Source organism: Anas acuta, chromosome 28, assembly GCF_963932015.1.
Source record: "Anas acuta chromosome 28, bAnaAcu1.1, whole genome shotgun sequence".
NCBI lineage: Eukaryota > Metazoa > Chordata > Aves > Anseriformes > Anatidae > Anas > Anas acuta.
In genome coordinates, this window is record NC_089006.1 from 3,380,819 (window position 1) to 3,393,365 (window position 12,547).

Genomic DNA, 12,547 nt, shown 5'->3' on the forward strand with positions numbered 1-12,547 from the left:
TATCTTGTATGTTGAATTTGTTAACGCACATTGAGCGTACAAATAAAAATTAAATCACTTTATCTGCTGGATGTGCCCTGTTTGACTGTAGGCAACACGTGCATAACTGTACTGAACACGAAGAACATTTTTAGAAGCATGCATTTCTGCTGTGTCAGTTCACAGGAAAAGCATACATAAAATCTTCCTCAAAGAAATAAAGAGATAACAAAACCCAGGCAATGTAAGCATAAAAATTAATTAAATGTTAGCATATACAAAAACTATAATCCACACACCTTAGTACATGGGCATAATTTAACATGAATGGATGTTTATTAGCTGGCTAACTTGAACCTAAGTAAAATAAATATATAAATAAATATCAATGAGCAGAAAAAGATGCAAATTGAATTTTATATTTCTAATCTAGACACATTCCTGGATTCCAAGGCAAAACTGAATTCTTCAGGAACACTTTCGTCCATATCACTGTGTGAGATACACCAGTCTCTCCTAAGTACGGTGATCTGGCTTCTGTAACTGGCTTTTTCTGCAGCTCCACATCAGAACAACATTGCTAGGCACAAAGCCATGCCTATAGAAAATGCCAAATAGCACAGAACACTGAACTGTGTTTCCACAGCAACACAGGCTACAGCAAGCACTTTAATGCTGTACTTCACTCTTTGTGTACTTCTGTTGCGAAAGGGAAACTATCACAAAGGAGCAAGATCCAAAGGTATTTTAGGTGTCTAAATACCTAAAATAAACTTAATGTGAACTTCAGGTCTCATTTTTAAGGAAAGTGATGGTTTCAGTCCACATTTTATGAAACGATTGTTTAATGGTCCAGAAAATTGAATGTGGTCAGTGCTCATACACGATTTTCCACCAGAAAGGAATGGCTCACTTTCAAAGGAGGGAGCACCACATCCAAGAGATAAGAACATCACAAACTTTTGTGCCTTGAATTCCAACTATAAAGTGCACTTTTGGAAGATTTTTGCATGCCTTCTCTAATACAAATGCGCCATAGTGAACATAGTTAACATTTTCGGCAGGAGGTCGAGGCAGCATAGGGGTGCAAAAGGACAGGAAATATTAAGAAGTCGACATGGAAATTCTGCCTCGATTTGACCCACCCTGTCAAAGGTGGGATCTTTGATTCTGGGAATTTTGAACAATTCTTAAAGGAGGAGGTTAAGGTCAATAGAAAAACTGGAAACTTGGGAAACACTTCACACTGAACATTAAAAGAACAACCAACCAAACCAAACCAAACCAAACAAACACCTCTTCAACTTGACTCCACTACAAGTTGAAAATGATCAAGGTGCAACAGGTGCCATGACCAAATTCACTGATGTCATTCTCAGCTATTTTAGTCATAAACTTAATAATACTGAGGAGGAAGTTACTGAAGTGCTCAAGAAGTTTAATCAGCATGACCTGACTCCTTCTTTGGTGAGGTCTTTCTTAAATTCAGTTCCACCATACAGCTTTATAATGGCAGTCCGACGAGGTGCTTTACACAGAAACCAGAAACATTAGAAGCCACTAACTGCCATGCGGTGAGCCTTGTTACTCGTGGGTGCATTTGAAGCCAACATCTCAGAAAAGAGGGCTCTGTGCTTTAACAGCTGTACGTTGTTGTCTGTGCTGAGATTGATCCCAGTGTTTAAGCACCACCAGTTTATCATCACTGTAATAACTGCAGTTAGCAAAGCAGTTGACTCGAACTGCTCAGCCAAAGTGCACAGTCACTAACTGTTTTCTACTGTGAAAGATGTGAAAGCAAAAATCTCTCTGCCCCTCTCTACTTGGCTTCTGTGTCTAATACTGCATGCCTTTAACAAACATCCCATTTCAGGTTCTTACACCATTCAGCTGAAGCAGAAACAAAAGAATTTGCATTAGAAAAAGAAGAAAAAAAGCAAATAGAATGGGTTTGACAAACCATGAAAAGAGAAATGGTTTTCAGAAAAGCATGGAAGCTCTGCTCTGACTCTCTTCCCACCTTCTTTGGGTCTGAGTGCTGCTGCCATTTAAATCAACGGGATTTTTGCCATTGCTTTCACTGGCAGCATAATTGGGCCCCTCCTTCTCTGACAGCTCCTACCTCACGTAATTCAACAGAGGAGCAGGACTAGTTACCATGGTAATGCGATTTGCTTCTTGATCACACTCTGGGTCAGGGCTCTTTCGGCATTTCCTTTAACAGGCAGAGTCAGAAATAGCTCATCTCCCTCCAAGCCCCCTTCCCTTTCAGGGCAACCAGACCCATCTCTGGGCAGTGTTTTAGACCTCTCTTCCCACCCTGGTTAAAATGCAGCTTTTGGATCTTGATCGTTTAAAAAGACGCTTTGAGACAGATAAAACGGCCCCAACACTAGTACTGTTACTGTTGAAATTTAACAAATCTTTGCTAGTAGCTATTTAAAATTAAGCTCTCTCAGAACCTACAACACCAGAATATTGTGATGTCTATACACAGGTCTGTAACGTCAAACCTGCCTGGTTTTCTTTCAAGTGCTTTGTCTAAATGCCTGTTCTACTTTCTTCTTTCTGTGATCCTTGAGAAGATCCTTTATCTCCCAGACCAGTCAGGAAACATGACAGGAAAGGAAAAACATACCAAGAAATAAGTAGGAGAAAGTAAGGAGATAACTGAAAGGGAAATGATGGGAAGAGGAGGAGGGAGACAAAGCAGCAGAAAGGCAAGCACTCTTTGAGGCCATTTGGTTTGGGTTTAGTTTAATTTTCAGCAAATTTAGAATCTGTTCCTTTTGCTACACTTCCTTCACTCTTAAATTTGACATATTTCCTTAAGATATGCAAGAAGGAACCTAACTGGATGTTTGGGTTAGGGGTATGGTTCAGGTCAGAGTTTAGGGTTAGTGTTACAGATAGGTTTGTTATGTTTTAGGGAACATTAAGATTATCATCCATGAGTGTAGTTTTAGGGGCCATTAGGGATAGGGGCCATTAAAGTTAAGGGTCAGCTTTAGATATTTATACTATGGATTTTTTACATGTATGTAATATACATAATTATATAATATTACTATATTTCTTGTAATTATGCTTTTTTTTTTTTGCCTATATATCATTAAAAAAAAAAAAGGGAAAAGAAGGTCTGGGGATCATGGGGGAAAAAAAAATCTATAAAAGGAGTGAATGCAAAAGATGACCTTGCGCAAAAGCTGCACTTCGCAGACAGAAATCTAATAGCCTTTACAGAATATCATCTAATCATACTGGATGCTAACAGACCGAATAGGTAGCTTGGCCATCACCGACCCATACCTTTTTTAAAGTTATCAATATTATCTGCAGAGAATATTATTTCCTTGCAACTCCAACATTAGTCACCATATGGCCCCAGAAGGAGTTCCACCTTTTCTAATTATATTTTCAAAGTGCTGTAGTTTCTTCTTTGCAAGAAAAAAAAAAAAAAGGGGGGGGGGGGGACCAAAGGAACCAACAAGCCAACCACGCAACTGTCCTTTGGGATCTTATGGCAGGATTGGTTTTACTGGTTGATGAGTGTTAGTGTGACCATGCTTAGGCCATGTAATAAGGTTGTTTTAATAAGATTTTTTTTTTCTTTTCATCCTTTCAAGTTAACATTTTAAGGTAACATCTCAAACTTCACTAAGTTTTAATAATGTTTTCATAGTTGTTTTTTTTGTGTGTGGTTCTACAGTTTATTTATTCATAGAGTATTCAAGTTATATGCAGGATTTCAAGCTGATTTTTAGCAAAGAAGGTGCGTGTTAGATGAGACCTTTCAATCCAGAATAATACTGGTTACATCTTCCACTGTAGGCCATCTAGTGGTTTAGCTGTTGCAGTGCAAATTCAAGTCATATGCCTCTTGTGCATCTTCCATGAATTGAATGCGCAGACTCAATGGAAGAAATGACCTCAGTCTATGCTGTGAAACATTCCAGCTTCAGTCATTTGCTGTGGCAAAGTGCAAACCAGAATAGAGCTGGCTTGCGCTGGAGGAAAAGGATCAGATCAGGACCATGCATCTTAAATCTTGTAAGGTTTCTTGCAACTGGATTTATACCTGTGTAAAAGAGCGGGCATGTCAGCAAGCTCCTGTGACCCAGATACTTGACTTAGTTATCTGGTTTCTATATAGCATTTTTTTCACCCTTCCAGTCTTCCAACATAAAGTATTGCCACTTTAATTCAGTAAGAAAGTCACAGGATTTCTCAGTTATATGTAATTAACATCTGCGTACCTTAAATTTTTACTAGTTTTGCACTTTTGCAAACTTTGCAAACAATTTCTTGTTATGTCAGCAAAAGACTGACTTTTATCAACAGTAAGAAGGTGTTACAGTTTTGCATTCTCACAATAAAAGCAAGCAAAAGCAAAGCTGTATCAGCACCACAGAATATAACAAAGCTTTTCTTAGTATGCTCAGAGTGGACAACAGCAACATTTGCTCAACTACACGTGACAGTGTTAGACCCTTAGCTATGATTTCTTTGTTCCTGGGAATGTTTGTGAACATATCTTGGTAATTACTGCCTTAAACACACCTCTGATGTTGGCCTCAGGGGGATGAAACACAGAAAAGCTCTCCCTGTTCGCAGACAAGACACATTTTACACCTATCTGAACTCTTGAAGACCTAAACAACAAACATGCAATAATACTAACTTTTGTAAACAAAAAAATTACCTTATGGATCGAAGTTGCCATTACAGTAAGCTTTTATATTAAAAAAAAAAAAAAAAAAGAGAGAAAAAGCTCCTGTAACTATTTAGATGACAGACAAATGGCAGCTGACAATCACCTTGGAGAAAGAGTTACAGGAATGCAGTGGTGTTACTTTTTTTCATTCCACAGATATTTTCATGCTGTTTAAAGAAGAGGTCATCACTGGAGCCAGTCCTTAAGCAGCTTCTAAATTTCCAGGGACAAGCCTAGACACTAAGCCCTTAGCCATCTGCTTCCAAGAAGGTAATTTGAGTTTTTCCCCTCATTCATTCTAAGATCTTACCCACAGCACTTATGTATTTATAATTTTTAGTATGAATGCTGGCAAAGAAGTTTGTTCCAGTCTACATTTGAAAGACATACAGCCAAAAAAAAAAAAAAAAAAGATTCAAGAAGAGCCTTTTCCTTAGGGTTAAATTACGTTTGCTGTTTTTAGGGAAGTATGACAGTGATGTAGCAAAATGAACCACCTCCTACCACTTAACTACACTTTAACATGCTGACTTCGAATAAATTGGCCCACTCCATTGCAAATAACAGGAGCAACAGTAAGACCAGTGACAGCCAAGCATGAGAACAAGGTCATTGCATTTCTGAACTTGACTCAGGAATAATCGAGGGTTTATGCAGGTACAGGGTTAACAGGGAGATGTATTAGGATATTTTCTCTCTCCCCCAAGACAAGTAAAGAAGCAAAACTATAAGCAAATAAGAAGGAATGTCCTCAACTGTGAAAAACAAAAACCAAAAGGAGCATGAGCAAGGTGACAGCAGAATGAGTTACTGGAAAGCCCTAAGAAAATGTGGTAGTCTGTATATCCTTAAATTGCCTGCAAAATCGGGCAAACAGCAATGTAATATGGCTTCTAATGTATTAAAGCTAGATAGACGTGTAGTATTTTATAATTGGCATACAAAGGAGACACAGTATTAAATGACAAAGAAAACTGCACACTAATGCAGGAAGAAAATACCACCACAAAGGCCGTCACAATTGTACTATTTACTACTACTTAGAAAATATTCTGAAGTAATGTTTATGTTTCTAATAACATCTTGAAGGGGTGAAAAAACAACCATGACATAGACCAAAAGAAGCCTCCAAACAGCTGCTTTCTATCAGTACAAAATAATAACATACAACCAACCAATGCTCAGAGAATCATTCTGATTCATCAGAAAACACAGGACTGGTTAGCCCAGCATCCCAGTACTGAAGTATCTGGATGAAGACTTAGACACATAACTCGTCCAGTAATTCTTTCATTATTTGTAACTAGAACTGCAAAAGCTAACACATCTTATGTAGACCATAGAAATGTAAAGTAATACAATTGCAAAATATCTGTTGTTTAAACGCTTTAGCAACAGACATCTGAATTTTTAAGCTTTGCACCACTTAAACATAAATTGCCAATTCCATTTTTAAAATTTATTATTACTATTATTTTACCTTCAAGCCACCAGCTAGCAAGATGAGCATTTTCCAAAGTAACTTAAAAACACACCGTGAGCTTTGCTACTTCAGCACTCTCATGCTAAGCAGCCTTCTACCCATCATGCTACACACCGCACATTAAAACATCAAATACAAATTTTGTATTAAAAATTCTATATTGTGTCAAATAAAACAATAATCCCGTGTACAAATTTATACATGATAAAAATAAAACTCTGTTTGAATAATACTGTAAAAAAAAGTGCTTGCTGCTGTTCTGATTTAATAGTTCTATAAGCAACAGGCTCACAAAAGGCATTAGTAAACACTTGAATTGCATTGAAGGAATCAGATAAGGCACACACATCAGTTACATTAAGGTGAAAGTAAGTATTAGTCTCATATAGCTTTCAGTACTGCTGGCAGTTTAACTTTGCATGCTGTCTGAAAACTTTGAATATAGGAAGCTGACTAATGCTTATGTTAAATTACTGAATTAAGGAAAAGCACGGGGAAAACTTGTAATCACAATCAGTCCCTTGCTTAGCAGTCCCAGAAGTCTGGTTTGAAGAAATTGTTATGAGAGTCAGCAACTGCTTTTAGAGCAACATCTTAGTTGTCACTCCCGTCCTCCCCAAATTCTCCGCCAAATGGTTTTCCTAGGATTTTTAATTTAAGGGTTATAGACAGCATTTATTTATTCCAACAATGAATGAATAATAGGGCTTTAAGTTCTAAACCAGTAACTACTGAAAAGATATGCACAACTGCTCACACAGTTAATTTAAAACAGGTCTTACATTCTCAACAATCCGAATTATTCTCAGTCTCTTTTTCAATCAGCGTTACGTGCAATGATTACCAGCGTATCGTAACACTGGAATTTTGGAAGGAAGTGAGAAACAGAGACCAATTTAGATATTTAGCTCAGCTACAAACATAAAATAAAAAAAATGCTCACCCCCCATTTTTTTTTTTTTATTATAAATTTGTTTTTAATCCCACACAAAGCAAGTATTCTTAAAAGCACCAGGGACAGAATTTCCAGTGGTAACTTAAATAGTAAAGAGTTTAGAAAGAAGTGTAAAGGTTTATATTTGCTATCCTTACTTGTACTAGATCCTTTTACATACAAATTTGAACAACTTCATTTTCAGTTTTGACTGCACATATGCAGCACACTAAGACTGACGTTACAGATCTTATTTTTAGTCAGTAAGATTAACAGTTACTGACATGGATGATCAAAGCTTAACAGAAGCTATACTACACCTACAGTCTATAGTCTCTTTCATTCCTAAGCTGAAAGATTCTAGGCACTTAGGTCTCTAAGAAAGGTGTTTTAAACACATCTGAGTCACCTCATCATGATTTGCTGTACTATTTAAAAAATGAACACCAGACATTCGTCTCTCCAGTGACCTTTTAGCACTGTGACATCAGCTCTGGATTTAAATTCTATAACCAATGTACATGTAAATCACCTCAAAAGCAAAAAAAGATCTGCTATGCACAGAGCATCTGCCTCAGAAGCACTTTCTTAACTGAATCATTGATTACTGAGCATAAAAAACCAAACATGTACATGCACTAACTGTACCTCTTGTATATTTAAGGTCAGGGATATGAATATCTGTCAAGATAAATCTGTCATTGTGCCCAGCTAGTTGCTTCCTTCTACTGCATCACTAGTTCTATTTTTAAGACAGCATTGGAAGAATCTTACCAGCGTTAGGGATATTAATTCTGGGCCCAGATACCTCAGTTTCAGTCATTTTCTTTACAAAGTAGTTATCATAGAATAATTTGAAATGACTACATTAAAGACTTCTACTCAATGATACTGGCTCCTTTAAAATAATAATATAAAACTGAATGTAAATAAATAAGCCACTGCACCATTACAGCTGTCATTTTAAAAAGCAAGTCAGAAAATTCAAAGCTGTAGTTTCTAGAGCATCTACAGCATTATTACATTACACATGCTATGACAACACAGTAAATGCTATATACAGTAGGAAAATGCTACATATTCATGCACTGTTGCCAAGTTATAGCTGCCATAGGAACCATAATTTGCTTTTTCTGACTTGTTTAGAATCCCACCTACCACACTGAGGTTTAACTGATAACTCAGATAAACTTGCACAAGATATGCCACATTACTTTTGATAGAAAAATTCTTCTCAGTGAGAACAACAACAACAAAACCCCTCTAGTACATCTCCCTTCATTGCCACCAATACGTAACCTGACAGAGTCATGACATACACTTTGTAAACTATTTCTCAGGATGACCTCGAAAAGCCTTCTCTCACGATGTGGGTTACTGTTCTGGAGAGCAGCAAAATTTTGTTGTGCAAACAACTAGGAAAAAAATTAAGTTAGGCTGGGTAGAAATTCAGCAATATTTTTACACAATTCAACTTCCAGTATGCAGTGACCAAAGACAAACATTAAAAAGTGCAGTGTCATAAACCTATCAGCATTTGTAATCAACAACATATAAACAGTATTTGCTGGATCCAGTCAAAAAATGACAACAAAATTGTTACTGTGTCTTAAGTTAAATATCCAAAATGAAGAGAATACCAATTTAAACAAAAATAATTGGTACAGTTACACACTCCCTCATAAAAGTCTTGTCAGTCTAAAACATACTGTTGAAATGTCACTAAACCACTTCGGTTACAAATGGCCGTTCACAGGTTTCATTCTGCAGAGGAATTATCTCCGTTCAAGTGACTGAATCCTTCTTCCTTCTAAATGGTGACTTTAGTCTTTTCCACATGCTGCTTTTAGGTTTGGATTTTTTTTCCATTGCCATTACTGCTTCTTTTTCTTTCCTGCGGATTTCTCTCACAAGAGCATGAAATACATCATCAATATAATAACGGTACGCAGCTGAAGTTTCGAAAAAAGGGCAGTTGAATTCTCGAGCTAAAGCAGAGCCTTCTTCTTTGGAGACCTAAAACAAAGTTCAGACTTATCAAGAAAGGCAAAACCATAAAGTCTACCTCTTCATAGTCTGCTCAGCCCAGAACTTTACATGCACCCTCTCCCAGTTTCCAAACAGCATGTTTCAACCGACGTCTAAATCTTTCTCTACAAAACCATTTCTTTTCCACTCATTGCTTCTCAAGCAATGCAATCATCTGTAAGAGATGGCAGGACATGGCAGCTTCTGGTCAATAGAACAACAACCATTGAAGAAGAATTCCTTTCTTGGAACTTAATCATGGACTGCCTAATATGAGCAGTTCTCAGAGTTAACGCAAGTATTTGTCAGCTTGGTCAGTTCAGGGTATTTCTTTCTCTCGGTTAAAATCTATTATTTTTGTCAAATCACTTCCCGGAACTGAACAAAACCTTTCCTGAACACCAGGCTTGCCGAAGACATACAAAGACAGACACCCACTCCCTGTTCCAAGGTGCTTTACACCTCTTAGCATGGGGTTCTACCTTAACTATCATGATTTTCCTGCCACAACGCATACTAAAAAAAAGCAGGTATAGAAACAGCACTTCTGGAAATTGTTTTTCATGTCACTTTTCCATAAAGTAAAGCTCTGCTTCAAACTGTTTTCCCCACAGACAATACAATTTCCTTAAGCTGAAACTCATTTTCCTTTCTGTCCATTCTTAGATTCTAAGTTCCCCATTATTATGCCTCCATTCTTATCACACTTGCATCTGTAATTTGTAGTAGTATTTGCAAGTGGTTCACGGAATGCTGTATCTCTATTAACAGCATATCTCCCCAGGAATTAAAGAAGATTGATTCTAGGAAAAACCTAGGTTGAAACTCAAAGAATCAATCTGAAAACTTTACCTTTGTGATTGCATTTGGTTATTCAACACATACCAGGTTAAAACGTACTTCTCTAATGTTCAACTTGTATAATAAACATGCAGAAAAAATTGAGGAAGGGTATCTGACCTCATTTATTACTGCACTTTACAGGAGAAATGTAATGGGGGGCCTATTTCTTAGCCATTTACCTGCCGTAGCTGTGTCAGATCAGATTTATTTCCCACCAGGACCACAGGAGTGTCATCAGTGCGCCGAACACGATAGATAAGCTGTTTGAATTCACGCACTTCATGGAAACTGCGTCGGTCTGTGATTGAATAACAGATGATAAATCCCTCGCCAGCCCTCATGTACTGGTCTCTCATGGCCGTAAACTCTGCCTAGAAACAAACAATTATATTTCAATTGCACAAGTATGATGACTTACCAGTTTGCTTAAAATGGGAAACAAAGTATTTATTCCAAAAACAGCTGCATAAAAATTCTATTAGCAAACTGGTCATCTGTCTTCTCATCCTGTTACATGTAGGATGAGATACTATTGGATTAATACCAAACTTCCCTTGCTATAGAAATTATACAAATGTGTATTATTTTCAGCCAATATGCTTGTTGAGCATGAATAGCAAGATGCAATGAATAAAACAGTATATGAAATGAGTACTGCCTGGGATGCCTGAACATATAAAATGATACAGATGCTATAATCAAGACGATCTTAGAAGAATTATGACAGCTGTAAAAACAATTTGGAAGAAAAGACAGACATACTTTTACAGGATTTCTGTCTCTGTAACTGATCATTACAGACTCCTAACACCCTCCCACTCACTTATTAGTACTTACATACCTGCCCCGCCGTGTCTAAGATATCCAGATTGGCGGGTTCATCATCAATGCGTATTCGTATTTTATAAGCATCCTCTGTGAATTCATGGCACATCAGAAAAAAACAAAGTTGGAGTACAATTGCAATATACATTAGTCATCAATACACAGAATGTTACACAAGAACCATGTAAGCTGTTAATATTATAACAGTAAGTTAGCCAGATCTTCATTTAACAACAAATTAAAATTTGATTGCTTCGTGATTTAGTGTCTTCTCAACTGGGTCCATCCGGTCCAAACCCTGCTGAAACATGCTCACCCAAAACCACTTGGCTCAGGACCACATCGAGGTGGCTTCTGAATATTTCCATGGACAGAGAGTTCATAGTCTCTCTGAACAACCCGAGCAGAGGTATTCCAGGCCCTTCAGCATCAACGTACATAACAATATATTAAGTTCTGAAGCACTTCACCCATTAACATGAAATTTCTAAATTACAAAGCACAGTTTGGTCTGACAAATTAACAGTAATTGATCTGCATCAGATTAGATTAGATTTTTAGAACAGAAAACTAGCAATCACCCCTCAGAAGTTTCTTATTCTAGTTTGTCAACATACAAATACCAGGTAGCATGTGGCCCGAACAAATACATGGTGGGAAAAACGTTCAAGAGAGAGAACTCAGGATACGTATCCCAGTCCTTATGGTAGTCTCAAAACTTTTAATGCTTTAAATTAGTAAATTAAGGGACCTGATTCCTCAATTTACAGCCAAGTTTACAGACTCCTTTAAATTGAACACTTTACAGAAATGGACTCGACAGCACCTCAGTCTCCTAGGAGGTGGAGCGAATGGCAAAGAGGAAAGAGAAAAGAGATTTTTCATACCAATTGTGGGATCGTGATCCTCCGGAAATCGGTGACTGATGAACTGCATAGTCATGGCTGGAAACAAAAATTGGAGGCTTACAATCACATAAGCCTAATAAATACCTGCCACTTCGGCATTCACTTCACAACACGTCTGTGTGCGTTATTTACCTGATGTTATTCAAGTAACAGCTAGAAGATAAAGCTGACAGAAAAAACAATGCAAGACTGGCAAGAACCACAGATTAAACAACGCAGAAACATGGAGAACTACGCTCTTATCCTCAACAAACGCGGCGTTAGAAGGTTCAGAAGCAAAGCTTCAGAAGCAAAACTAAAAGCTTTTTCGTTTTCTTTTTTTTTTTTTTTTTCCCCAGAGCACGGAAAGCGACGCCACGCCGCGCTCCCTCCCGCCCCAGGCGGGCAACACACGAACCCTGCCCGCGAAGACGGCGCCGAGGCCGAGCAGGCCACGGGGCTTCAGGCCTCTCCGCGGCCCCGGCCCCCGCACGCACCGCTCTTGCCGACGCCGCCGGCGCCCAGCATCACCAGCTTGTACTCGCGGGGCTGCCCCGGGGTGCCGCCGCCCGGGCGGGCTCCAGCGTCCATCTCCTCAGCGCCCAAGAAGCCTCCGCCCCTGAGGAGGAGAAAAGAGCGTGAGCGCCGACAGCCCCTCTCCCGGCCCCACCCCGCCCCGGCCCCGGCCCCCCTCACCGTCAGGCTCCTCCGCGCCGCATCCTCCCGGCCGCTGCCCGGGACCGCGACCTTCGCCCGGCCCCCGCTCCGGCCCCGCTCCGCGCCGAGGCAGCGACACCAAAATGGCGGCGGCTCCTGCTCCTCCGCCAGAGCCCGGCCCCGCCTCTCCCCCTCCT

The 12,547-nt window shown here is 38.9% G+C and overlaps 1 protein-coding gene across 2 annotated transcripts; it reads right to left on the minus strand.

Moving 5' to 3' along the window:
* Positions 1–5,708: 5,708 nt before the first annotated feature.
* RIT1 (Ras like without CAAX 1) lies at positions 5,709–12,544 on the minus strand. Of its 2 annotated transcripts, XM_068663065.1 has the most exons (7): positions 12,390–12,544; positions 12,191–12,312; positions 11,694–11,750; positions 11,123–11,227; positions 10,823–10,896; positions 10,161–10,352; positions 5,709–9,126 (listed from the first exon to the last, which is right to left on the minus strand). In XM_068663065.1, exons 2-7 carry the CDS (start codon positions 12,282–12,284, stop codon positions 8,896–8,898), a joined length of 753 nt encoding a protein of 250 aa, XP_068519166.1. In that variant the 5' UTR covers positions 12,285–12,312; positions 12,390–12,544; the 3' UTR covers positions 5,709–8,895. The 2 variants fall into 2 exon arrangements, with proteins under 2 accessions (XP_068519166.1, XP_068519167.1); XM_068663066.1 differs by lacking the exon at positions 11,123–11,227 and having other exon boundaries at positions 12,390–12,542.
* Between the last annotated feature and the right edge of the window lie 3 nt (positions 12,545–12,547).

Bases quoted from the DNA above. Each gene is read 5' to 3' on its own strand.
- RIT1 (XM_068663065.1), bottom strand. From the start codon at position 12,284: ATGGACGCTGGAGCCCGCCCGGGCGGCGGCACCCCGGGGCAGCCCCGC. The intron at 10,897-11,122 runs GTGAGCATGTTT...ATGAATTCACAG, and splicing joins CCTGAGCCAAGTGGTTTTGG to AGGATGCTTATAAAATACGA. The intron at 10,353-10,822 runs GTATGTAAGTAC...GTTTGTTTCTAG, and splicing joins TCTTAGACACGGCGGGGCAG to GCAGAGTTTACGGCCATGAG.